Below are 25,761 nucleotides of genomic sequence, written 5' to 3' on the forward strand. Positions count from 1 at the left end.
TATGTTGCGTTGTGACAGAACGAGTGCTAGAAACCAAAAAAGGTGGTGTCCATTTCACTCAGATAATTTGATTGGGATGAGACCCAGTTTGGAGGAGAGACCAGTACCTCAGATAAGCTTTAGGTACAGTAAATATGTGAGGGAAAACAACAACACAAACAACAACTCAACACCCCCCACAAACAAAACAACCACAAACAAACAAACCAAACGAAAAACTAAACACAACAAAACAGCAAACAAACAAACCAAAACCAAACATCACATCCAGACCATAGAGATTTGAATGAACAGCAGCAGTGTCCAGATTGCATGTGCAGATCTAACACAGCCAGGACAACCCACACTACTCAATTTTTGCCACATAACTGCCTGCTGCTCTTCTTCCACTGCCTTTACAGTCTGTGAATACAAGGGCTTCTTCAGGAGTGCAAATCAGGGCACCTATATTGGGCTTCTGGTCTCATTCACCTCCAGAGAAGTCTGTAGAGACTCTCTGGCAGTTCAGGTGACAAAAAGTTTTATGGTGCTGATTGCTTTTCTCTGCTTAGATCCTCCAAGACTACAGTATTTATTCATAATTTATTTACACCTCTATATCCTCCTTATGTAGAGGATTTACTTCGTGTTACAGAAAACAAATTTCCCTGAAGGTAAAAGATATTTTTTACTACCCCTGATGAAAAGAAAGCCAATCAAATTCACTCATTATCCATGTGTAATTAGTTGGTATCTGTAACCTATCCACATCCGTTATTACAACAGATAAATACTAGCTCAGTCAAAAAATTAAACCTTGAAGGAAATGGGTCAAATTTACTTTGTTCCACATGCCTGCAAGTGTTTGATCACAGATGTGTGCACTCCTACATAAATACAATCTCAAACATGATTGCAAATAGGGTGGGTGAAAGGGAAAAGACTGAAACAATAAAGATTATGGCAGTGGGGAAGCTGGCAGAACAATGTCTAGTCAATTACTTTAAGGCTGTTTATCTGATCTTTTTGTGTATGGGATGAAAATTCCTGAAAAAACGAGCACTATATTTTATATGTAGTAAATGGTTCTCATTGAAACATGCATTGAAAGCTTAACTCTCATAAAGGTTTTTGAGAAAACTAGGTAGTTTTATCAATATTTTGTTTTAAGGAAAAGCATATGTAGAATACAGTCATTTATGAGTAATAAAAAAATAAGTGCAGCTTAAAACAATAGAAAATTTAAGTATTTAAGATGACAGGCACATCAAGACCATTAGAAAAAGTCTTCCTGGAAGCTACTTCTGGGCTCATGAATGAGAAGGTGACTGGGAAGAGCTAGCATGGATTTGTCAAGCCTAAATCACACTTAATCAACCTGGCTGTTTTCGGTGATGAAATAACTATATTTGGGATGAGGCGAGAGTGGTAGATGACATTCACCTTGTCTTTAATAAGGCTTTTAATGTGATCTTCCACAGTATCCTGTTATCAAAGTTGGGACAATATTGTCTACAGTGCAGAATGACCACATGGGTGAAAAACTGGCTGTGCTGTCAGGTTCAATGGGTAGTGGTTACTGCTTCATACTCAGCCTGGAGGCTGGTTACAAGCGTAGATCCCCAGGGATATAGCCTGGGACCTGTCCTTTCTAATATGTGCATCCATAACCAGGAGGAGCTGGTGAAACACACCCTTCATTAAGTTTGCAAACCATGTCAAAAGGGAGACAGTGGCTGATATGCCAGAAGGAAGAGATGCTGTTGGGATCAGGACCCTGACCAGGACCCAAGGTTGAATGTGGAGACCTGCTCCTGGGATGGACTAACCCATGGTAAAGATTTGGGAAGATGAGGTAGAGAGAAGGGCTGGGGAGATCCTGTCAGTGATGGAGCTATATGAACACCAGCATGACAAGCAGACTGATGGAAGCTCTTGTATTCAGTTTTGGTGTCTCTCTACAAGAGAGATACAAAGAAATGGGGGCAAGCTTCACGGGAGGCCACTGGGATGGGTGAGACTGGGGAACTTTCCCCCTGAGGATAGGCTGAGGGATATGGACTTCATCAACCTAGAGGAGACAGTCAGCACGAGAGAGGGACCCAACAGCAACCAGCAACTCCAGTGCCCAAAAGTAGAGGTCACTGAGATGGGAAAGTCTGCTCTTTATTGGAATTCATGGCAGGATAACACAGCACTGTATTTATAAACTGAGACAGTCTCACTGGATATATGGGGAAAATTTCATCTGAGAGGATAACTATGCATTGCCCGGAGAGCTGCAGTTTCCATCTGTGGAGGGTTTCGAGCACACCTGGGTAATGCTCTAAGCAACCTGGTCTGAATTCAGCCTTGACACTTTTTTGAGCAGGAGTTTGCTCTAGGCAATCTTCCAAGGTCCCTTCCAACTTGAAATATCCTATGAATTACCCTCAAAAATAAAAAAAACCCCCAACCTTACTCTTTCAATAAGCCATCCACCTCTTTCATCCTTTGCTCCTTTAAAGAAAGTTACAGTTAATCAATAAAGGATGCAACACAAGCCAGTTGTTGGGAAAAAAAAAGGTTAAACACAGGTTGAAATGAGAATACCAACAGGCAGTTCTTTCTCCATTCAGTCTTTATACTTTGCACCCTTCATTGGGAGAATGGTAATAAAGCATAATCAAGATAAAGCCACAATATCTGCAGCTTCTCCTTGCCTACAGGGCTGGGGATAGAGCCCAGATGAGCTTTTGTCAATGAGCAGCAAGAACATTCACTGCCCTCGGGTTCCCCATTTACAGGGGGCAGCATGAAAAGACAGTTTTCTGCCTCCAAGGAGCAAAATTAAACCAGAAACCTAAGAACAGGCAAAGCAAAAGGAAAGTCATTCTTCATGCAAAGCATGTCTTAATGCTTATGATATAATTATGAGAAGTACCTAGCTACAGTGAAGAGTGGGCTAAAAATGACTTTGAAATGACAAAAGAAAAAAACAAAAGAAAGATGCTCACTAGCTGCTCTTAAATGGTATTTTTTCCTCCCTGGAAAGCATAATTAAGGGCTAACTAAATGAGAAGTTTCCAGTTACTCCTCCTTTCTCAGAATGATCTTGTGTTAGCTGGAAGAAAAGGCATAATTAAATATTCTTCAAGTATTACCAGCACTAGGAAATATCTTTGTTCAGAAAACAACCATTACATGAGATTTTTTTTTTCCGTGTGTGTGTTTTGGTGTGGTTTTGTTTGGTTTTCTAATTAAGACAACTGAGTTTCTTCCCTGAAGAAGACTACTAAAGCTTAAAAATAAATGTTTTGTATGTTTCTTTTCAAGACAAAAAATGTTTGCTATTTGTATTAACACATCTAGAAAAAAACTACACTGGAAATCAATTTTTAAGTTGCAACTGCTTAAAAATGTAAACAGTTTCCAAAGCTCAGCATCACTTTAAAAAAGGTAAAATTGAAATAAAAATACAAACTCCTAAGTCTCCTCTGCATTTGCCTACAGACCATACAAGTGAAATTTTTTAAACTTAGCTGAAAGGAAAATTCTGAATAGGAAAAGTTGTAAGTGCTCCTTACTACTGTTCTGTAAGGGGCTCAGTGAAGATCTGAGAAATCATTTGTATGCTTTTTCAGTGGTTATAGAAGTGTCCTTGATTAGAAAAATGTTTCTTAGCTTATCTGAATTAAACCTGTCTCAAGACATGAAGATTCACAGAAATACAGTAGCAAACTAAATATTGATTTTTCAATTCTCTGCCCAGCTTTGTTAAATATTTGCAACATTCTTAACAGCAAATGCCTTAATTTAGAGGCCCCTGCAAACCAAACAGAAGAGCAAGAAATTGTACAGTTAATACACATTACCTTCTTCAATTGTCTGTACAATGGCCCCTGAAGAACTCCAATTTGTTGTAAACCCAAAGCTGCGACTGTGGCCAGGTCTCTGGTTTATACTGATTCTCAGCTCACTGTACTGTACCTGAAAAATAAAACATGACACTACAGTATCTGGTATCACAGGAATCTAAATGAGGGAAAGTTTATCCTCTAAATAAGTGAAGCTGCTCACAATGTGCACTTTAATTATCTATTATTAGCATCATAGACAAAGGAATGAGCACTGAAGTCAGTTAAGTAGCTAATTTGGGTTTTACTCAGTTTACATTCCTATTTTCTCAAGAAATATATTTAGCTCTGCATTTATCTTACTTTAAGCTTTTTCTAACATGATGCAGTAGGATGTAGAAATTTGAGGAAACTAAAACCTTAAATGGGTTTTCCTGGACAGTGTCATGAATTTGTGGAATGCACTGTCTCCTGACAGAGCATCAAACAGGGGTGTGAAACAGCCACATAACAGTAATTCAGATTATTTTTATCTTGCATGTGCCACAGTAGAGAACATTAGTTTGCTTTAGGCTCAATGCTGCAACTAGGTTTACTTGGGTGCACAACCACCACTTTAATTTTGTGTGAAATGGATTTGCTATGCATTCTATATTGGAGATACAGATAATAAAACTAATCCCAGATTTAGACAGAATCCAATTCATCCAATCTGGTACACTGTCAAGATGCTTTTAAAATCTGAATGAAAACTCACCATTACCATTTTAAACTACAGAAATACTTGATTGAGAAAGCATTCTGAACAGCTGCTTTTACTCCCATAGAATATTGTAAACTTCTATTTCATACATGGACATTCTAAGGTGAACTAATTAAAAACAATTTAAATACCCAAATGCATGGTACTCACTTAATTATCACAGAGTTGACATTTTTATAAAAGGATAAAAAGCATTTTAGACTTTTTCTATCAAACACATACATTTTAGCATACACACGGAGGAGACCCCCACACGAGCACTAAATGTACAACCTACATTTTAGTTGCCTGGTGAACCACCTTTCCTGAAGGGTGGAATTATTTTCCCCTAACTTTAAATATTTAGAAGTTTAGTTATCTAAGCCAGTTGCCCCACGCTCCTATGCTGGTAGGCTGCAATAGGCAGGGAGCACTGCAGAAGTAGATGTGCTCAGCCAGTCTGTGGGCAGGATGAAGCCAGAGGAGGCTTTAGGTGTACCCAAGTACTGGCTGCAGAAGCCAACAACATTGCAAGGCAGTATCCTGCAGTTTCATGTCATCTTACAGGAATGTTCTCAGTAAAACACTCCCAGTACCAGCCCAGGGTAGGAATTAAGTTCTGTCTTCAAAACACAGTTTACTACCTCGTATGTTCCCATAGAGGAGACTTTTCTTCTATTCAGCACAAGTCCTTAGGTGAGCAACAGTACCTTAAAAGTTAATCTACTAATGAAAACAGATTATCACACAGGCTAGAGCAGCTTTGGAATTTGAATGTTTTCCTGGAAATTACTGTTACTGGTTTTATTTCCACCATCCCAACTCAGCTCTTCCTCAAACCGATCTCTTGTTAGAGGATTACTGTGACTTTGTACACTGAGCGTCATCATTTCTACAAGTCATCTGTAAAACACTTAGTACTCCATAAATCTGGTGCTATTGCCCTCATGACTAGTGAACTACATCAATCTCTCAACTTTGGCAATGATTCACAAACCTGCCAAATGGGGCCTGCATTCCTTAAGTTATAGCTTGTATAAGGCACAACACAAGCTTCTAAAAATTTTGTAAAAAATTGTTATTGAAAATACCCCATGTTGCTCATTTTCAGGAAGACCAATATATAATGTTGTGAATAATGACATTTAAAAAAAAAAAAAAAAGGACTTACTAAATTGTGTTCTCATTTGGCTCACAAAATGATATCAAGAACCCATATCTAATTTATGTTTTAACTGATGAGAACCATAATTCCTCTTCCTGTTGTTACAACACACAGAGACACAAATGATCATAATCTCTTGCCTTGCACAGCTATCATACTTTCAAAAATTATGATAATTTCATTGCAATAGCCAAGGAGTATCAGGAGTATTAAACTCAAATGTGTTCCTTTTACACAAGTGATTAGGAAGCAAAATGGTTCAAAGTGATTGAATTTAAAAAAGCTGTTGTGGGAAATTATTTCATAAACTAGCATCCAAGGCCTTATGATGCTCACCCAAGCAAGTGGCACAATTAAGTTATATAGCAGCATCAGGAATGCAAAGAGTTCACTTCTTATCTGTGATCTGAACCACATAACTAGATATTACAGAAAGCTATTGACAAGTCAAGTTATTGCTGGTCATTTTTAACATGTGAAACGTGCAATCAGTCAGAGGAAATAGCACTAGAAGATATACATTCCAACAACACTGACAGACCCAGATACTGGATAAGCACATACACAAGGAGGTGGTGATAGGCTTTAAATTCATTAATATGAATGTTAATTCTGTGTACTTAGATTGATTTTTATTAATTTCAAAAGTGCAAATGAATGCTACAGCAGCTTAGATCATTCATCTTATGATATACATGACTGTTAGCACTGATTTGGATAATAGCAAAAGTTTTGCAAGCACCAAAATGAATATTTAGAACAACTACTTCGAATTAGAATGAGAAACAAAATTAAACACAGGAGATATAAAGGGTAGAGAAAAAATGCTGCAAAAGAACAAATTATTTTCTCTTTCCCCAGAATTAAATCAAAGGGAGCAGCAGTTCTCTGAGCTGCTTTCTTGCATGAGACAAAAATACTTGCACTAGACATTTTTTTTTTTTTACCCTGCTGCAGCATTCAGTTACACTGAGGGATGACATTATTACATTATTTTCACACTTACCAGGGATTTTGAGTCCTCACGCTCTGGCAGGCTCTCATTTTCTGCAGGAGATGCAAGTGAAAGAGAATCAGGAGGAGAGCAATACTCTGGTTTAAGAATACTGCTTTCAGCACCTTGGTCTTGGGATTTTACAGGTAATGCCAAAACAGAAGGAGGTGTTGACTGAACACCTTTTTCCTCCTCCTCACCTCTGCCTCTGATTGTACTGGTGGAGAGAGGTTGTGCAGAGTCTGGTTGTGAAAACGAATTGCTAGTGAACAAAGTTTGAGTTCTTTTAGCTTTCTCTACATCTCCGTTGTATTTCTGGGTATCATCCATCTAGGACAAAAACAACAGTTCAGTAAACATGTGCTTTAAAAAAAGCCAACATCCTGATCTTTCAATGATCTAAGTATTTGACAAAACCAGTCTCCCTTTTATTCAAATTCTGCTTACTGTACCAATTACTAATTACCCACTTTAAAGAAGAGCAAGACATTTTTTCCCCTTGAAGTGTTTGCAGAATAAATAGTCCAGACATTTTAAGATAAACTTTCAAAAATCAGAATCATTAGAATGATTTGCATTCTTACCATTTTTTAAAATTGAGACAGATAGGGACTCAGGAGAAAGCTACAAAAAACTGCACAGTAGTCAGGGGAGGAAAAAATTGCTGCACCTCAGTGCTTTACAGAGTAAGCAAATTTTAGGCTAGAGTAAATATTCTAATTTCATCAAAGTCAGCAGAGCAGAGGAAATTTGTATCACCTAGAAATTTGCCTGTGGTACTTTGTTAATTTAGTTTCAAATAATTATATCTGACAAAGGGGGATAGGTTTTTTTATAAACCACCAGGGAGACTTTCTATAAATAAAAAAACACTTATTGTAGAATATTTGTAGAATATATTGTAGAATATATTTGTTGATCTTCCTTCTATGAATGCCCTTAGGTACGGAAACACAAGTAAACATCTAAAGCTACAACAGAATTGCCCGCTTGATTAACACAGCCCTCAAACAGCAAATGATGTTTTTAAAAACAAAAAATATTAAAAATCTACTGTCCCCCCATTATCCAAGACCCCAACATTTACAGAATTTGGAAGCCAAGTGGAATTTTACCGTAAACGACCGTGGAAGTGAGGAGATTCCTCTTGAATGGACACCAAAAGGTCTTGGTGTAACCACAGATGTTAACCTAGAGGTATCAGTTTTCTGGTAACTTCTCGGGAGAGCAGCTGAAACATGAGCTGACCCAGTTTGAGCATTCACTGAGTAGCGGGTAGACAAAAGAGCAGAGCTCTGCTCCTCTGACAGGCTCTTTGGAGGACTGGATGCTTCACGAGTGGCTGAGTTCTCCAGCAGGTTGTCCTTGTGTGGTTGTGTGGCAGACATGGTTTTGCTGTCCTTAGTGCTGTAGGAGGTCTCTTCTTCCAAAAGGTCATTTTTTGCTGCCGACCGTGTGGAAGGTGCTTTTTCTTCACTGAACACATCATCATTCAGTGAATGTGTCCATCTGAATTCATGTTTCCGCTGACTGTAGGAGTCTTGATCTCTGCTCTCCCTATGGGAGGAAGAGAGCACATTAAAATACCAGACAAAGGGACCTGACAAACAGGTGGGCCCAAAGTCTTTCAGCAGCTCAATGCTAATGGCAGAGCATAAATGGAGAAACATATCCAGTATATGAAAATGAATGGCATAATTTAATAGATTTTTTTTAAAATTTTATTCTTGATCTACCTTCTTCCTACCCCTCCCTATTTCAACACTCCCATAACACTCAGGCATACTCAGTCACATTATCAGGTTGCCACCATGACAGAAATCTCTTTGCCAAGTAAATGATATAGCTATTCAAGTTACATATCCTCAGAAACGGAGGGGAAAAATGCAGAAGGTAGTCCCATAATGCTGCCTTAACTGTACAGCTCTGATGACGTCTCTGCTTTATGAAAATGCTACACTGAACTTTAGATAAGAAAATAAGATGGTGTACTGAAGTTCAGGTTAATTTTTTCTCCTATTCACTTGTCATAAGGAAACAACCACCACAGAGATAATCCTTACTACATCATTTTTCAGATTCTGGTGATATCGGATATTCAATACAACTACCATGTGTATTTTTATTCAAGGGACTAAACTTTGTCCTTAAAATTAGTAGAAAAATACAGAAGCTCAAAACATTATGTTTTAAAGACTTATTTACATTTTTTAATGAATACAGGCCATGTGCATATTCCCTTAATTCACACACACACACACACACACACACACACACAGAAAAAAAAAAGGGGGCCAGTAGTAACAGTACTGTACTACTCAGTTTACACATTGAGTTCCTCAGAGAGAAACTTGTTCTGTAAATACTCAGAGGAACAATTGGGGACAGAGGGGAAATCAAGTACAAGTTCACAGCTCTGTGATGTACATTAAAATTCTGGCTGTATTTATCCACAGTGGCTAAAAGAAGAGCAAATGCAGTGGTACAGGAAAGAGAAACAGTTAAGCTGATCCAAGAATAAAAAAGGCAGTTATTCAGTTCAATACTTATTGTTTTAACCTCTTTAAAGTGGATGCAAATACTGACTTAATGATACATTTATTTATGCATAGCAGAGTAAAACATAATTTATAGAGCAAAACTATTTAATATATTGTGAAAACAATGCATTATCAGACTCTATTATGCCCTTCAATTGCCTAGATTCCTGGACTAAAATTTGGCAACCAAAACTGTGAAACGTCTGCAGAATCCACTGCAACTTGTCAGTAAAAGCTGCTGAAGAATTCAAGTGAATAAAAATCCCCTCAGATTTAAGTTCTTCAACACAATACTCCCATTAGGGTCGTTACCTTTCCTGCTGCATGTCTTTCAGTGACTTGGTGCTTCTTTCAGACACCTCTGAGGCTCTCCTTTCTATTTCTTCTCTCTCTTCCTTTTTCTTTTGCAGTTCTGAAGTGTAGCTCTTTCTACGATTCTTCCATTTTGCTAGATCCTGTAAGAATAACATGAACCAATGCAATCAGATTTATCAAGACCTTGCAAATCTACAGAGGCATCCCATCACGTGCTACCTACTGCCCTGATTTTTTTTTTGCACATCTGCAGAGCAGCCACATTTTCATGCACCTTCCCCCTAAATGATAAGTGGTTTCTCACATCGCAGTCAGGGTTACAGGCTCATTGCCTGTTAAAGTTAACAATTTAAATTACTGCACCATAAGTGGAAAAATGTATGTTTTGTCCTGTTTTTTTCCTCTTTGACATTATTGGGTTTATTCTAGAATACTTCATTCAATTACATAGTTGAACACTAATGCAAATGCCATCTGTATTTCTTTGCTGTAGGCTTTGGAGTTTGGGATATTATGTTTTCTTCAAATCACCAGGACGTTTGATTGATAGATTAGCTTGAGAATAAACATGCCTTAAATTTAAAATTGAAATCATACACTTCTTTATTTTCTTCATTTGTTTAAAACCACAATGGGAACTGGCAATATTCTCCATGAAATACCAGAGCTGGGTTCAGAGGCATACTGAATATTAGAACTGAGATGCACAAACAAACAGCTATGAACTGCTTGCTTGGTGTTCTCTTTTTAATTTCAGGTTCTTGTTGGTAATCATTGCCAAGCACAGATTTCAATAAAAAAGAAAAGGTCTTCCAATATTATGCTATGCAAAGCTACCACATCAGTTTATAAGCAGGATTTAAACCTTAATTACTGGGGGATGGTAGCCTCAAGAATTTGCACAAGGAAATATTATTTCCTTCCCTTCTCCTAAAGGTTCAAATATTCAGACATTCCAATCATTTCACAAAGAAAAATGTATTCACAAATTGCAAATAACAGATGAAAGTGTGCCCTAACTTTTCTTTATGTCCACAGAAATCAAGAGCCTGAAGGCTTTTTTAACAATACATACAAATCTCATCCTGAAATATTAATCAGATACTTATGATGATATTTAATGCAGAACTGAACACATTTTAAACAGACATCCTTAAAGGCACTAGTAATTGCAAGAGATGGATTGTATTAGGAGACAGCGTCACAAATTGCAGCACACAAGCCAAAGCCTCTTTTCTAGGGGCAGCATGCAGCCCTTCAGCAGGACACTTCAGGAGGGGTGAAAAGGAATATTTACTTCTTGCCACTTAAGATCCTGTTCTTGTAACTGTTCTTTTATCTTTTGCAGCTCTTCATATCGGATTTTGCGCAATGACTGCAGCTCCTCTGCACTGACATCATTCAGTGACTTACTCCTAAAAAGAAAAAAAAGAGTACTGGGCTTTATCACAACTTAGCCATCATACCTGCAAGAGAAACTTTGGAAAGAGTAAGATTTGTATTAGTGCAACTGAGCGTTACTTGAAATAGAGCAGGAAACACAAGGGCAGCTGAACGAGCAAGGCTGGGACATGCTCTAGTGCCAGCACTCAAGTCAGTAGTTGCATATTGGAGCAATTAAAATCAAGTTAAGGGGATAAGCAGCTCTGTAGCAGCTCTATGCTGATCAGTCACAACTGAGCTCCTCTTACTTGACTGCTACTTCTGGTTAGACTTGTTAATCTTTTTATCGACCCTACTCCCTTCTTTGACCTAAAAGGCATCCCTCCCTCCTCAGGCCCAAATTCCCATCTTTTCACTTCTGCTCTCCAATAACAACCAGAATCACCTCCTGTTCTTTCCTTAGGCTCATAAAATCAAGTCAGTTATTGATGCACATTCTACTAAAAGATAAAAGTAATTCACTGCTGAATGGTCAGTTCATGCATGTCATGGTTCCCAACTAGCCTGCATCAGTCCTCCCCAAGCCACCCTGATGCACCCATCGAAGTCAAGATGTCAGGCACTGCCACCTTCTCATTGATTTGTTTAACATGGCTATAAATTCACTCCATTAACTCCTACTCACTAGTTCCCTTTAATCTGAATTCCTCAAATCTCACATTTCATGCCTTTCCTTCCCTTCCTTCAATGCTATTTTCTCTTTTATTCTTTCACGCTGCAGTGATAAACATAACAGGACTTGTTATTTACGTACAGGGCAACACTTCTGCTCAGTGATGACTACAAGTCTCTCAGGCACCAAGCAAAATGTAGATGTTTCATCATAAGGCTCAATGCTGTAGAACAAACAGCAAGCAAGGCTTCCAGATTTTATTTTATTTTTTTCCCAAAATTCTTTTGTATGCATTTATCCAAACAAAACCTGACTGACAGAGGGGTGCAACCATGTTTTAACAGGACCTAAAGATGTTGCACTTCCCTCAATACAATGGAAAATAAAATTTTCAGCACAGGGACTTGCTCTAATCTGTTGCATACCAAGAGAGCTCTGAACTAACAAATCAGACTCTGTCACTTCCTCCCAAGAGGCCCAATTCACTTTTGTTGGTAAAATAAGAGCTTGGACTTGGGCCTCCAGAAGTAAAGGCTAGGGCATTAACTCATTATACCTGCTTCACTATTTTCTGAATGGGAATAATGCCAAATTTAGCAACAATCTCCGTGTTGCTATCACAGAAACTCTTTCCTTGTACAGTTTTTTTCCTCATTTTTTTTTTTTAAATGCTAAGTTAGATCTTGTGTAGAAATGGTTTTGGGGAACTGAATTACACATAAGTATCACAATTGCTCTGGATGAGTTCAAGCAAATTCTCATGACTAGGGTTTCCTTTTCTTTTTCTGGATTTTGTACATCTGCCTGCAACAAAATAGGGAAAAACCCTAGATTTAAATACAATATACCCTACATGTGGGTATTTTAATTTATTCATACCAAGGAATAGGATGTAAGTTTTGATTCTAGTCTTAACTTCAAAACCTAAGTGACTTGAGCTTTCTTCATCTCTTTTCCCTAACATCTAACTTCTTCTGAAACATTTCCTTCATCTTCTGTAAGAGTTTAGTCATTTACCAGGTTTTTCCTTAGGTTAGAAATAAACAAGTAAATAAATATATGTACATTTAAAAAAAATTGTAACATAACCAAATACTTAATATGCCATCATACAGTAAGTGGAAAAATATTTCTCTTTGAGTCACAATACATCCTAAACAATGCTTAAGTTCACATAGCACTAACCAGTAAGTTTAACATTGAGGATTCAACAACCTGGAATATACAAGTCAATCACAGAACAGTCATCATTTCCATGATAAACACCATGTCATAAATTATTTTCAGATTCTACCTGTGCAGCTCTCAAAATACAACTTTTACTCATCTACCTTTACATGTTTGAAACTTCTAAAGCTTAATTTAAGTACAGAACACTAGGTACTTCACTTTCAGCAGGCATAAAATTTCAGAGATGATTTTCAAAATGCCTGATAACTATGACTCAGTTATTCAAGACTAAAGAAGGAACTTTTGCCAGACACATAGCTTTTAGTCTTACATTTGTAACATAAATTGCCCAAGCACAGAACAACAAAGCCGCATGCATGAGTTGCTTTCAACGCACGTTTTTAGCTATTGTGCATGCACGAAAATTTAAAGAGGAGGCAAAAATAGCATTATGAGTTTTCAAGCTTTTATAAAACTTACCCTTGCTCATCAGAAAGCTTTTGAAACAGTCTGAGAAATCAGAAACCAGAAAAGAAGAGATTCAGTGTCTTGATATTCAGAACATTGTTAACACCACCAGTACACCAGCACTCTCACTAAGTGAAGGGGAAACTGAAAGCCTGAGTACCAGCCAGCATGGAAAAAGCACATCAGAGATCTTACACAAGTCAAAAAACACATCAGGACTTGCATGATGTGCAAGTCGGGCAGAAAACTGACAGAACAAGTCTGCCTGCAAGTTTCCAACACTTCCGATTTAGCAATACTGCACGAATAAAGCCTTGTATTAACTCTGCACCACTTATTCCAGCACTGCTAAACAGCACGATGCCCAAAAAAATACTCATTTCAAGAACTGCAAATTAATGCCAACTTGAGTCCCAACAAGAAGCCTGGCTTACTGAGGCTATTTTCATGTTAATTCAACCATTTCTAGTACTAAGGAAAAGCAATACATGGAATAGATAAGAACAAAAGGCCCTGTACAGAAGTTTAACACATTAAGCAGAGAAACAAATTAATCCAGTGTTATTCAAGAGGGTTTTTAGTGTTCTTGAATATGAGTATTTTATTCCATTGAATTATTTTGTAAAATGTGAAATCTTTTCAAGCACTTTCCTCGGTGAAGCTTGCATTTTGTTAACAGTATGAAGCTTAAAAATTAAATGCAGCGACATCAAAGTATCCACTGGAAAATGGGAATGCCTTAGTCACAAAGCAATGATGCACAGCTGGGACGACTGCAACTTGCAATGCCGTATTTTCAGAGCTAAGGAAACATTCAAAATCCCACTCACCCCCAGCAGGTATAAAATCTAAAGGAGAGCTAGAAAGCAGTTAAAACCAGTATTCAGTCTGAGAAATTTTGATTATACCAGAAAATTATTAGGAGAAAGTATTAATCAAGACTGTATGAAAGCAGGAGGGAAATACTGGTAGAATAAAATATGTCACAGTGGAATTTAATATTTCTTGGACACACACCTTGCATGTACTGTGACTTTGAGTGGGCAAAACAACAGCAGTATCTTTTTCCACCTCATCTAATCATCTCAAATCTGTGGCAGGACAGTTTATAAGCATTTTCAAACCTAGGTGCAAGCCATAGCATCAGAATGCCTGTTTCCATAATTTGCCATTAAAGCATTCATGTGTTTTAGGAACGCGTTAAACACTTATGCTGGGGAATAAGAGCACGTATTTATAGCTTCCACAGTCTTTTCAATAATCAGTATTCCTGTTCAGCTGTGGAAAGACACTTACGTAAAACTCTGAGCCTGAAGGAATGATAACATATTTTCTTTTAAATGGTGGCCTAAAACTAAGAAAGTTTGTAAATCATTATTTTTTCAATGTTGAAAATATGGTATTGCAGTCATGAGCTTCTAATTCAAAGCAAAAAAAAAAAAAAAAAAAAAAAAAAAGAAAAAGAAAAAAAAGACAAAAAGCTTGTCCAGAATGCTACAAACAAATAGCAGATTGGCACTCTATACATGGTTCAGCACGAGACGATGCTTTTCTGAATGGAAGGGACTCAACTGCACTCAAGCACAATCCGTGCAGGACACAACCTGACCTCTCCACCATCTGCCGTTTCTTGTGTCTAACTTTGCTGGCTTCCCTGATTGCTTCCCACTTCTTCCAGTCTTCTTCACTGCACGGACCTGGGATGAAATTTACTGGCTGGCTATCGCTTCCCACCTTCCAAGACTCGATCTTGCGGTTCAACATGTCATCCTTCTTATGGCGGGAGGATGGTGACAACACTCTGCCGTTGCTCTTCTTTTCCTCTGGTGTTGTGCTTTTTTCAAGTAAACATAGAAATTTGGACCGTATCTCCTCCGGAAGACTCCACGGATCAGGAAAGAGTGCAGGGTGATACTTGTCTGGAGCACCCGATAAAGGCACATCTTTTTTCTGAGAGAGGATTTTACGGAAAATCATGTCATCCTTTTCCAAATCTGGAATCACAGGTTGGCCCTCTCTGGGTTGCAGAACTATCTCACCCTCTAGGAGAGGCTCCTGCTCAGAGAATTTTTTAAAATACCGGGGGTCTTGGAGAACAACTTGATTCACATGGAAAGCCCCAGTTTTCCGAACAAACAAGTCATCATTTTCTAAATCTGGATAGAGATCTCCATTTTCTGCATCTCCTTCCTTAGATCCTGGTACAAAGGAAATATTCTTTCTACATTTTATGAGCCTAGGGCCAGAAGTAGGATCAATTCTGGTCTGCACTTCAGAAGACAAGTAGTCAGAGTATTTTTGCAGAGCCTGAAGTAACGAAAACTGACTGAAGCATACGAAACAAAAGGAGGGAAGTGAAAATATCATTAACTAGCAAAAGACAAGCAGATCACAACGTATTGTGATGTACAATTGGTTTAAACTTGCAGTATCCCGAGCAGAACAACTACACCACCACTTGGCATTCACCAGCACACGTCAACCCATGTAAAGGTATCACAGCATACTAACCTTCTCAGAACCAGCACACTTACATGCTCACACACAAAGCCAGTAACCCTATGCAGCATGTTACACCTCTGTGTTTACATGTTTCAGAAGACCAGCAACTTATAACTACATTTAAAATAAATTTAAAAAAAAAAACAAACCAAAAAACAAAATCCCCAACCCCAACAATAATCTAAAAAAAAGCACAACATGACAGGATGTAGTTTAATTTCATTTAGCTGATGCATATCCAGCCAATCCTTTTTGATGCAGCAAGAGTACAGCTCATGCAGTTATATCAACCTGGGCTGCTCAGGAGCCTCCAAGATCCTTCCTTCTGCAATCTGTGACAATGAGCTTCCCACATAATCAGCAGTTGGCTTATAGCTCTGCTCCCTTCTGCAACTGCTGTTCCAGTCAAAACTTGATCTTGGTTGATTAGCAACAATGTCAGAGATTTGTTTGTAAGCAAATTCCTCATCCTCAGAATCTGATTTCTTTCTACTGTGATGCAGTACAAAGAATGAGGGGAAAAAAAACCATGAAGTGTACTTAATGAGTAAAATGCACAGTGGCAACAGTTCAACAGTGTATTTAAAAGAGTATTTCAATTATTTTCTCAAAAAAGAAAAAAGAGAAAACATTCTTCTGCTATACTGGCAATAAAAATGAAAAATAAAGTCATAACATTATGCTTTATTTTCAATTTTTTCATAAAGGAGAGAAACAGGGGCATGCATGAAAACGCACCTGAACCCTTGAATCTCTTTATACCAGGGTTTGAAAGAAGATTTCCTGATTTTTTTCCATAACAATTCTTCTTCTGGAGTCCAAAACTTAGGAAGAAATTTGTCATAAGCAACCCCTGTATTTGCCGCTGAAGAACTTAGCTTGCGAAAATAGAGATCATCTTTCTCAATGTTTGGGATGCCTATTTCTTCTTCCTCTTCCTCATCAAAATACCCAGATAATTCTGAAGGAATGTTAACTCTTGGTTTGTTTTCCTCCTTAGTATCCAACTGCCTCTGCCTCCTCTGGTTACTGTTCAAAATATCCAATCAGTTAAGATATTTTAGGAGCAACTTGACATAAAGAATGCAAAATGACATGCTTTTTGGCTCAGGAGTTCAACCTCACGAATGAAGCAAATTAGTTTTCAATTCCATCACTGCAGCACCAGAAACAACAAAATATATTAAAAAAAAAATGAAAACAATAAAACAAGTTAAATGATTATATCAGCATCTTACTGTCTCTGACAAAAATACAAAGTTTGACAGCAAAGGCATAACAATTTATCAGCTGGGTTAAAATGCTGATTAGCAGACTAACATTATGGAGTTATTTATCGACTGCAATTTAGGTAATGTAATAGTTACTGGATCTGGGATTAGTATCTCTGACCTCGGTGGTTCAAGCATTGCAGCTAGTTGACCAGCTGGATAACTGTCTTGTGAGCAAGATTTAGGAGAGTCATTGTGCAACATGAAATGATGTCCAGGTGCAGCAGAGCTTACAGGGCTCTTTTTTACTAGAAATCTACGGTTTGCTAAGTCATCCATAACCACGTCGGGCAGCCTTCTTTCATCTTCTGAATCAGAACCACTCTCATACTCATAGATCATCTGGAGTGAAGCTGGATTTGTGAGCCCACACTCTGCTCTGCTATTTTGGCAGGAAGCTATGGGATTCCTTTCACGTCCACTGAGGTTGACCAAAACAGGAACAGAATGAAGACAGTGAAGTCACGAAGGTAATGATGAAACCCAAGAACTGCCCACTAATCTCATGTGTATGCACTGAGAAGCCAGTGAACCAAAATTCATCACCATATACTGGAAGTCTTTAATGAGAAACTGTAGGTCTAGCTTTCTCGAATTTGCATTTAAGATCATTTAAATCCCCTCTATTTAGAGTGTGAACAGCCTCAAAACATTACTCAAACACCAGAAAACTAGTTATATGGAACCAAGTAAAACAAAAAAAACCCAAAAATAAACCCCCAACCACACAAGCACACCAAAACACCTTCCCCCCACCTTTAAACACAGAAACTCAAATACTTCTCTCAAATACTCAAATACTTTGCACTGCAGCAACAGCAGCTTTTCTTTAACTAATAAAGAAATAATTTATTAAAAATACGTATCTTAAAACAAAGTCCTCTTTACTAAGACTGCACACCAGTACCTTGAAAATGTTCCATCTGACTCTGTGAAGACAGGACTCGCCCAGCTCCTCCTATTATCCTCATTTTTTTCTGTCCTTTTCTTCCTTAAGGGCGCTGGCACATACGCTGTCTGCTTGTTTTTGTTGGGTAAGAAGCGATTGAAGTCAGCGGTAGGTTTCGGTTCAATCACGGAGATCCTGCGGTAAGACCTGTCATCTTTGTGGGAGTCATGCATTTTGAAGGGCAGTTCTGAGTCTGTGTCACTGTCACAACCTCAGAAAAAAAAGGGGAGGAAAGGGAAAGCACAAATGTTATTCCCTAAGACACAAGCTTCTAGCTACAACTTGCACCAAAGTGTTCTAAAATTAATTTTTAACTCCGTATTCCAAATGTTTCGGCTGCAAACTCACTGAGCTGCTGACAGGGTAGTAGAAGAGGTATTTTTGGAAGTTTGTGGCAAAGCTGTGATAAGGTTCATTAAGCTGAGTTGCCTGAGTTTCCTGCCACATTTATTCCATTCTTTCACTATCCTGCTCCCCAGCAGGAAACAAAGCACTAACCTCTAAGGAGGTAAAGCAGGACACAAGTTTATAAAGAAAAACATACTTGTCACTCTAATTAACTAACAAAGCCAAGTTATCAGTAAATAGTACAGCAGCATGCTCATCTCACCAGTTAACACCCAGCAGTAGCACAGGGTATGTCACAGATGTAACGTGGCTGCATGTTGCTTTGCTCAGATCAGAAATCCTCCATGTGACCTTGACCCAGTGATTTCATGTTACTCACATGGAACAAAATTCAAAAGCTTACAATTGGACTACAAGTTTGCATTGAATTTTAAAACTGGGAGAGAAACACAAGTTAGAGTACAGATGTAGGGATCCAGTGTCAACAGCTTTCTTCTTGTTATTTCTTTCCAAGACAAATGGTCAAGAGCAGCTATTCACTTTTTAACCAAGGCAGAAAAAACCCTAATGAATATTAAGTTCTCACAAATGAAGTGTAGACACAGAGGTATGATGTGTCCACACTAAGAATAAGGCAAAAGACTTTTGCAACTGTTGAATTCCAGGTGATCCCATCAGGATCCAAATCGACCTTTCCAAATTACAGGAAAATACCCCGCATAGACACACACCCTAATGCAGCTGTGGGAGCAAGAGTCCAAGCAAGCTCTCCTAGGAAAATTCATGTGTGCATTGCTTTGTTTCTACCAACTGTTAAAAGTCAATATTTGCCCAAGCAAAACGCAACTTTGGTAGTTGCAAAACTACAGTTGCTTTTTAAGCCAATGTAATTACTGGGTACCCAAAGTACAGGGTCTATACATTATCTTCACTCACACTTGTAAGACATAAGACATAAGTCAACAGAAGACTTAAAAGAGGAAAAAACATACCTTCACTGCCACCTTTCAAGGTTATATCTGATGAAAAGCTCGTAGAGGATCTTGAACCAAGAGAGTCCAAGCTGTCAAAGGAATCGTCTCTTTTATGGCCAGCCGAAGAGGAAAAGGGCTCTCCCCGGTCAGCGTACCAAATATCACCGTACCCACTGTCCCTGCCACTTCTGTTTAGGTGGCTGGATTCTTCAAGTGCCTATGAGAGCAAGTTTTGCAATAATGTAAGCTGCAAAGGCTACTTAGGAGTTTTTGCTCAAATTCTTTTTTGTTTGCACAAAGAGACTTTACCAAAGACAACTGCAAATCCTTAAAAACAACATATACAAGAACTTGGATAGGAGATTCAACAACAGGCCTTAAAATTCTCTTATTTAAGCCAACGGGAATTGAGACAGGGCTTTTCACAGTCTGCCACATCAGTAAGAGCAGGTGGATTCTGAATTTTGTGATTACATGGGTAGCAGAAGAAGCGTAAACTAAAATTAATTCCTTTCACATGAGCTTTGGAAGCAAAACAAACAAAACAAATGAATGTGTTCTACAAACTAAAAATAAAATTAAACCCCCAAGAGACTGTTTTGAGTTGACACTGTAATGTACAGTAAACTATAAAATTGAGGCTATATGTTTACTATTCCTTTCGGATCCTTTACCTTTGTCAATGCTTGCCCTAATAACTTCTCAAATGCTTTAAGGTTGAGGCATGGACCATTATAATGAGGGTTACTTTGAGCCTTTCTCCCAAGCCAGTACAGTGTAATCAAAACCTAAAAACAAACAAAATTTTAAGAAATCAAACATAAACATCATTGCTTTCATCTCAAAAGATGTATCAGTATAAAAGCATCTCAGAACGCTAGAGATGTTCTCCACAATGAAGTGTAAAATCTTGTCTACAGCACAGCTAGGATCTCCACCAAAACCAATTAAAGAGTATTATGATGCATCTCATCTACCTCAAGTAAGCAGATACAAGTACTGCTTCTAATTATTACATTTATTTGGGAAAGTAAACTGTGCGGCTTTCATCGTAAGATACCACTAATTTGCATCAGATAAATGAAAAGCTGTAGAATAAGGTAAACATGATAGTGCCATAAACAGAAATGTTTTAAAAATATTTAAGCTTAATCAGTGTGAAATTGTTTTGGAAAGCAAAGTAGGTGTGTCTTACATTTTTCACTCTTCTGTTTGTCTCCTCTGGTCTGAAGCAGGGCAGGGAGCAAGAAAAAGAAAACAATAACTTTTAGAATCTTTGAGTTAAAGTTTAATTATTTACATGATTTAAAAGTTTTCAAATAATTAGAGGCTAGTATAATAAAATATGCAACTATGGCTGTTCCAAAAGATATAAACAGCAATTTGCTTTGAATTCACAGACAGAATTATGTACAATTTCAGTCATTGCATATAAAGCAAGAGATCAGCTGATACATTACAGTTTCTGATTTAAGCAGAACTCAGAAAGGCTCTAGGCTTTTTTAATTAGCTAAGGTTTTTAGTTAGCAACAAAATGAACATGGAAACCAAGCTAATGAATTTGGTGAATATAGACTCTATTAGCCAGAAGATCTTTAATTCCATGTGAAACCAGATTCAGGTTTGATTCTATGTAAGATATAAGTTCAAAAAATAAAAAAATAAATAAAATATCTACACACACACACACACACACACACATACATACATACAGCCAATTTGTGGCACACCTCAGAATCACACCAACTCACACTCACAGTGGTCCTCTTCTCCTCCCACTCATTTTAAGAACAACAACAAGAAGAAACATGTTGGATGGGAGCCTCCCAAAGGTGGGGTACCACAGGCTCAGTCCTCAGGTGTATATATTGCAGGCTGGACTGCAGACAGGGATGCACAACCCTCCCACCCACACTGACAGCATTTCTAGAGGGGCAAATAACTGTAAATACACCCAAACACCTTTTCACCTGACACAGATGCTGCTGGTTTAGGGCTGTTTCAGTGGCAAGCTTCACAAAGAACACAGTAAAGGGCTTCAAACAAAAAAGCAGAGAGTCAACATTTGACCTACAAAGAGCCCCATAACAGGTCAGACCAAAAATATACCAGGGCACCTATCCTGTTTCTGGCCATGCAGGAAAAAGTTGGTCAAAGGTTGCAAGGAAAAGGTAGAATAGATTGTTCTGGGGACAGTTACAAGCTAATAAAATTCTGACAGGGCCTGGTTTGTGTAGGCAGCACTCTTCATAGAAATAAGATATTGGATGCAATGTGACAATGGGGAGGAATGCAGACAGTCCCCTCCTCAGCTTCCAAGTCTGAAAGTGCCTGCTCTCACCCTGTGTGGCTGTAATTGCCATACATGTCCCCTACATCATAAAGAAATCAGGCTGTCAGGAACACAAAGTCCTTATCAGGATGCAATCTCCACAATTCCAACCTGCAGCTGCTTTAATATCATGTGCCAGAGGTGCTGCTGGCTTTTTAATCAGCAACTTCTTCCTCACAAAAAAGGAAGAACACTTCTCTTTTAATGTGAAATATTTACTTCTTTAAAAAAAACAAAACCAAAAAAGAAACCAAAAAACCCAAAACCTTTTGAAACACACAGCTGTTCTTTTTTCACTCTAGAATATTTTGAAAAAGTGTTCCTCTTTCCTCCCTTCAGTGCATGGTACTTTGTCTCTGGTCTCTCTTTGTCTGCAGGACATACCATGACTACGACCTAATGCACTCACTAGAGACAGGTTGGTTTCCCAATTAAAGAATGGAAAATTAATCTTGTAGTGGTGTGCATTAGAACTGTGCTTCCCACACCTGACAGAAAGCATTGTAAAGGTTTACATTATTTAGCTCCAAGTTCTCAGAGCCTTTCATTAGGGCAGAATTTCTTCCATTATTTGCAATTATAAAAGCAAAGGCCATGCATGCCCTTGGCTAAGGATGCCATGAAGTCCAGCAAGCAGTGAAAACCTCTGCCCTAAGTCAGCTGGAGCCTGTACCCAAGAAGCTGCCAACCCTTATGCGGAGCAAAGCCAGAGGACTGAACACAATGGTGCCCACTTCTGCTTTCCCTGACTTCTCAGGGATCACTTAAGTCAATCATTCCCAACTGAAGGAATGTTCAGCTGGTTTTAGATTTGAATATATTATCTGTACTTGAACAACCTATAAATATGCTAGGCCTGCATACTTGGCCTACAAACACTGCAAAACCTATGACATTCACATAAACGAATGAGAATAGTTGAGACCCAAAATTCATCCAGGAAAAATATTTCACACACTTGAAGGAGAGACTCTCAGACTAGAGACACGCTCCATTTGCATATTTGCTCAGCTAGCAACGGAAGCAAAGGGACAAGTTGTTTACTCTTCACAAGCAAGTTTTCTTCACTTGCTTTACTACTCTCCTCTTCCTAAATACATCTCTTCGTCTTTACTTCTCATGACAGATGTAGTCTGACCAGAAGAAATAACAAAGTAAGAAACCCCCTACTAAACCAGAGCAATCAGTTCCTTATCTATGAAAACGTATATTAATTCTTTGATGCCCCTTAAGGAAGAGAAAAAAAGGAGAAAAAGAAAGATTCCAGATGATTACTGTATTGTCCTAAAATTGATGTAAATCAGTAAATGAAAACACAAAATGAAATTATGATATTAAATAGAAGTTCTCCTTAATAAAGTCTTCTCAAAATGTAAATTCTATGTAGTACTACAGAAAGAATTCACCTGGGGTCTGTGTATAGCTCAGAACAACTAGAGTTTATATCAGGTGACAAGACAGAAGCATCAGTTTCAGGTATAGCAAGTTCTTTGCTGCTCTAAAAGGAGGCTTGACCCTAACCTCTCTGTTGCTACCTCAACAGCAAGCTCCTGCTTTCACCTCTGCTCCCCTTCTGAAGTCTGGTTCTAAATATACAGGGCTATAAACTTCACTTTCTCACACTGTATTTGAAGACATCACTTAGATATTTAGCGATGTAGCCTTTAATTTTTTTAAACATTCCTGGACCATTATAACCTTATTTTGACCATGACTCTGTTACACTGAAGTGCACACACAACACTGCTTGTAGAGATGTTTGTCCCATGAAAGATATTTTAAGAAGTGAAGGGGTAACTCACTTGAAGTATCTTCATCAGTGCAAACAATGTCAGCCCTACACTGGGCAACTGTGAAAGAAGTCTGCTCTTTGATGTTTTCACCGAAAATCAAAGAGCCCAGCTCATGCAGACTATATTCTTTATTAAGTTATTATGCATGAGGTAATTTCTTGCTTGAATACATTAATGCCACTGTGCTGAAAGTTAGTTATAAGCAGGCTGTTGCTTTGCTCAGGAGGGTACAGCCAAGGGTGCATATGAAAACCAATCTGCTGAAAGAGCAAAGTCTTGTCCCACCGACCATGCAATACCACTTCCTAAACCACTTCATGTCATTCCAAACATTACCTTCTCTATCTTTCCAGAAGGTTTTAATATCTCCATTCACTAACACCAAAGATGCCTGAACTAAGCTAAGGAAGCTGTTAAGGACAGGGATAGCAGTTAAGATATCTGCATTATTTAACCTAACCCTACTGTCTAAGTCTGATTCAAAACTGCCAAAATTTTAAACTTGAATTCACAAAGCATGAACCTTAATTACTGGCAGTGATTTCAATAGAAGTTATTTACAACTTTAAGATTAGACATCATGGAAAATGTCTATCAAATGCAGCATGAAAGTCTAAAGGCCATGAGATAATAATATGTGGGAGTTATTATAATTATTATGAAACATATCTACATGGTTCCAAGTTGAAAACTGATGCAAACAGATGTGTAATAACCACTCGTGGAGAAATAATACCTTTTGTGTAAACCATCTAATCTACGTCAATCCTTCAACAAATAGAAAAAAGGACACATGGGACAGAAATAGCTCTCATTTTTTAGCAGGCAATAGTGCTTAGAGTCCAAATACCTCTGTTATGTTTGAACACAACACATATTCACAAACATCACTTACACCCAGCCAGCACAGCCTGACAGATGTTTTTCTGATGGGGACCACTCTACAAGAACAAAGCAAAGTGACAAGGCAGATCTGCAGGCTGAGCCAAAGCTCAAGGAATTTATCCTCAGCTCCACTGTTTGCTCAAGGTTAAATAGTAAAATTAGTCACCAAGGCCCTAGCCTGACAACACAAAGGAATTGGCAGCAGCTCTAGCTTGAGGATTTCCTGGTCTCCCTTTCCTTTCCAGCCGCTCCTGTTTGCTGCCCCTGTGGTTATGCCAACATGGCTCTGAATCACGCTGTGGTTCCACGTTGTGCATCAGGTCCAGAGGGCTGTGTCCATTTCTCTGTTTGGGTTTTTCCTCATACATTTTTAAACCTCAAATTAACTTGCTGATCTGTTTTATAGCACACACATCCAGGCAACTGCACCAGCACGGTGGCAGAGGAGCAGGCAGAGGCCTTGGCAAGGGAGGACCCTGCCCCGTACGCCAGTATTGTGAGCATCCCCAGGTGACAAAACTCCAGCCAGAGCACTCTGTGCTTCCCCTTCATCTATGGATGCTTGCTAGTGAGCAGACTGATGAGGAGGCTTGCTACTATTAGTATTAATGTCCATTGAGGTACTTAAAAAGTTAGGGAAAAAATATACAAGAGAGTCATATACCTTACAATAGCCGACAGACAGCAGTACTTCAAGAAATCATAAACTAGACTTTAATCAGTTTTAAAATACATCCATTGACAATGCTGACACTTAGAAATACACCTCCCCTGTGCCTCTTTACAGAAAAGCTGTGCATTCTAAGTAGCTATATTTAGGTTGACTTATTTCAAGACTTCTAACAAATACAACCTATAGATTTCGTTTTCTTAACACTTTTTATGATTTGGTTCCCCCCTCCTCCTAACACATAATAAATTACAACAATTATCAGTTCATGCTTTCACATCTACTATGACACTTCACTTTGCTGTCTTTCCAGGGAGAACACCAATGTGGAGCTTCAGACAAAATCCAACCAGAAGTTGAACCAAAATTCTGGAAGATTATTTTACAGCATCCCATTCACAAAGCATAGCTTTCTATGGGTCTGTTTCTCATGTAGAAACATACTTAAAATATCTGCATCAATATATGATTTAAAAAAAAAAAAAAAGCTAGATAAGAGAATCCCCCTCTCCTAGAGGAGAGTTCTCTGCTGAGAACAGGCCACATGGTTGTGCATAGAGAGATAAGACAAAACTGAATCCATTTATGGGGAGAAAGAAGAGACAGACACTCCCACTGATAGAAAGGAATGTGCCAGTGACAAATGCACCCTGCCCAGTGCCAAACCCTTCCCTTGGTGACGAATAGCCCAGGAACCCAACAGCTGCCAAAGCTATCTGTTTTCCATCCCTTCCTCTGTACTGCAGATCTCACGAACACAGGACTTGAACAG

The 25,761-nt window shown here is 38.4% G+C and overlaps 1 protein-coding gene across 3 annotated transcripts in view; it reads right to left on the reverse strand.

Annotated features, from left to right (window-relative positions):
* The window catches only part of LMO7 (LIM domain 7), a 133,431-nt gene that overhangs the window by 26,554 nt on the left and 81,116 nt on the right, over window positions 1-25,761 (reverse strand). For all 3 annotated transcript variants that reach the window (XM_030463413.1, XM_030463477.1, XM_030463550.1), the window contains 14 exons: window positions 20,505-20,535; window positions 19,984-20,097; window positions 19,328-19,526; window positions 17,946-18,198; window positions 17,160-17,459; window positions 16,506-16,796; window positions 16,059-16,259; window positions 14,875-15,591; window positions 13,278-13,307; window positions 10,869-10,986; window positions 9,569-9,711; window positions 7,832-8,273; window positions 6,729-7,046; window positions 3,834-3,948 (listed from right to left, as the gene is read on the reverse strand). In XM_030463413.1, coding sequence (XP_030319273.1) covers window positions 3,834-3,948; window positions 6,729-7,046; window positions 7,832-8,273; window positions 9,569-9,711; window positions 10,869-10,986; window positions 13,278-13,307; window positions 14,875-15,591; window positions 16,059-16,259; window positions 16,506-16,796; window positions 17,160-17,459; window positions 17,946-18,198; window positions 19,328-19,526; window positions 19,984-20,097; window positions 20,505-20,535 — 3,272 coding nt within the window. The remainder of the gene's footprint in view (window positions 1-3,833; window positions 3,949-6,728; window positions 7,047-7,831; window positions 8,274-9,568; window positions 9,712-10,868; window positions 10,987-13,277; window positions 13,308-14,874; window positions 15,592-16,058; window positions 16,260-16,505; window positions 16,797-17,159; window positions 17,460-17,945; window positions 18,199-19,327; window positions 19,527-19,983; window positions 20,098-20,504; window positions 20,536-25,761) is intronic.

The sequence above is a fragment of the Calypte anna genome, chromosome 1, assembly GCF_003957555.1.
Source record: "Calypte anna isolate BGI_N300 chromosome 1, bCalAnn1_v1.p, whole genome shotgun sequence".
Classification (NCBI taxonomy): domain Eukaryota; kingdom Metazoa; phylum Chordata; class Aves; order Apodiformes; family Trochilidae; genus Calypte; species Calypte anna.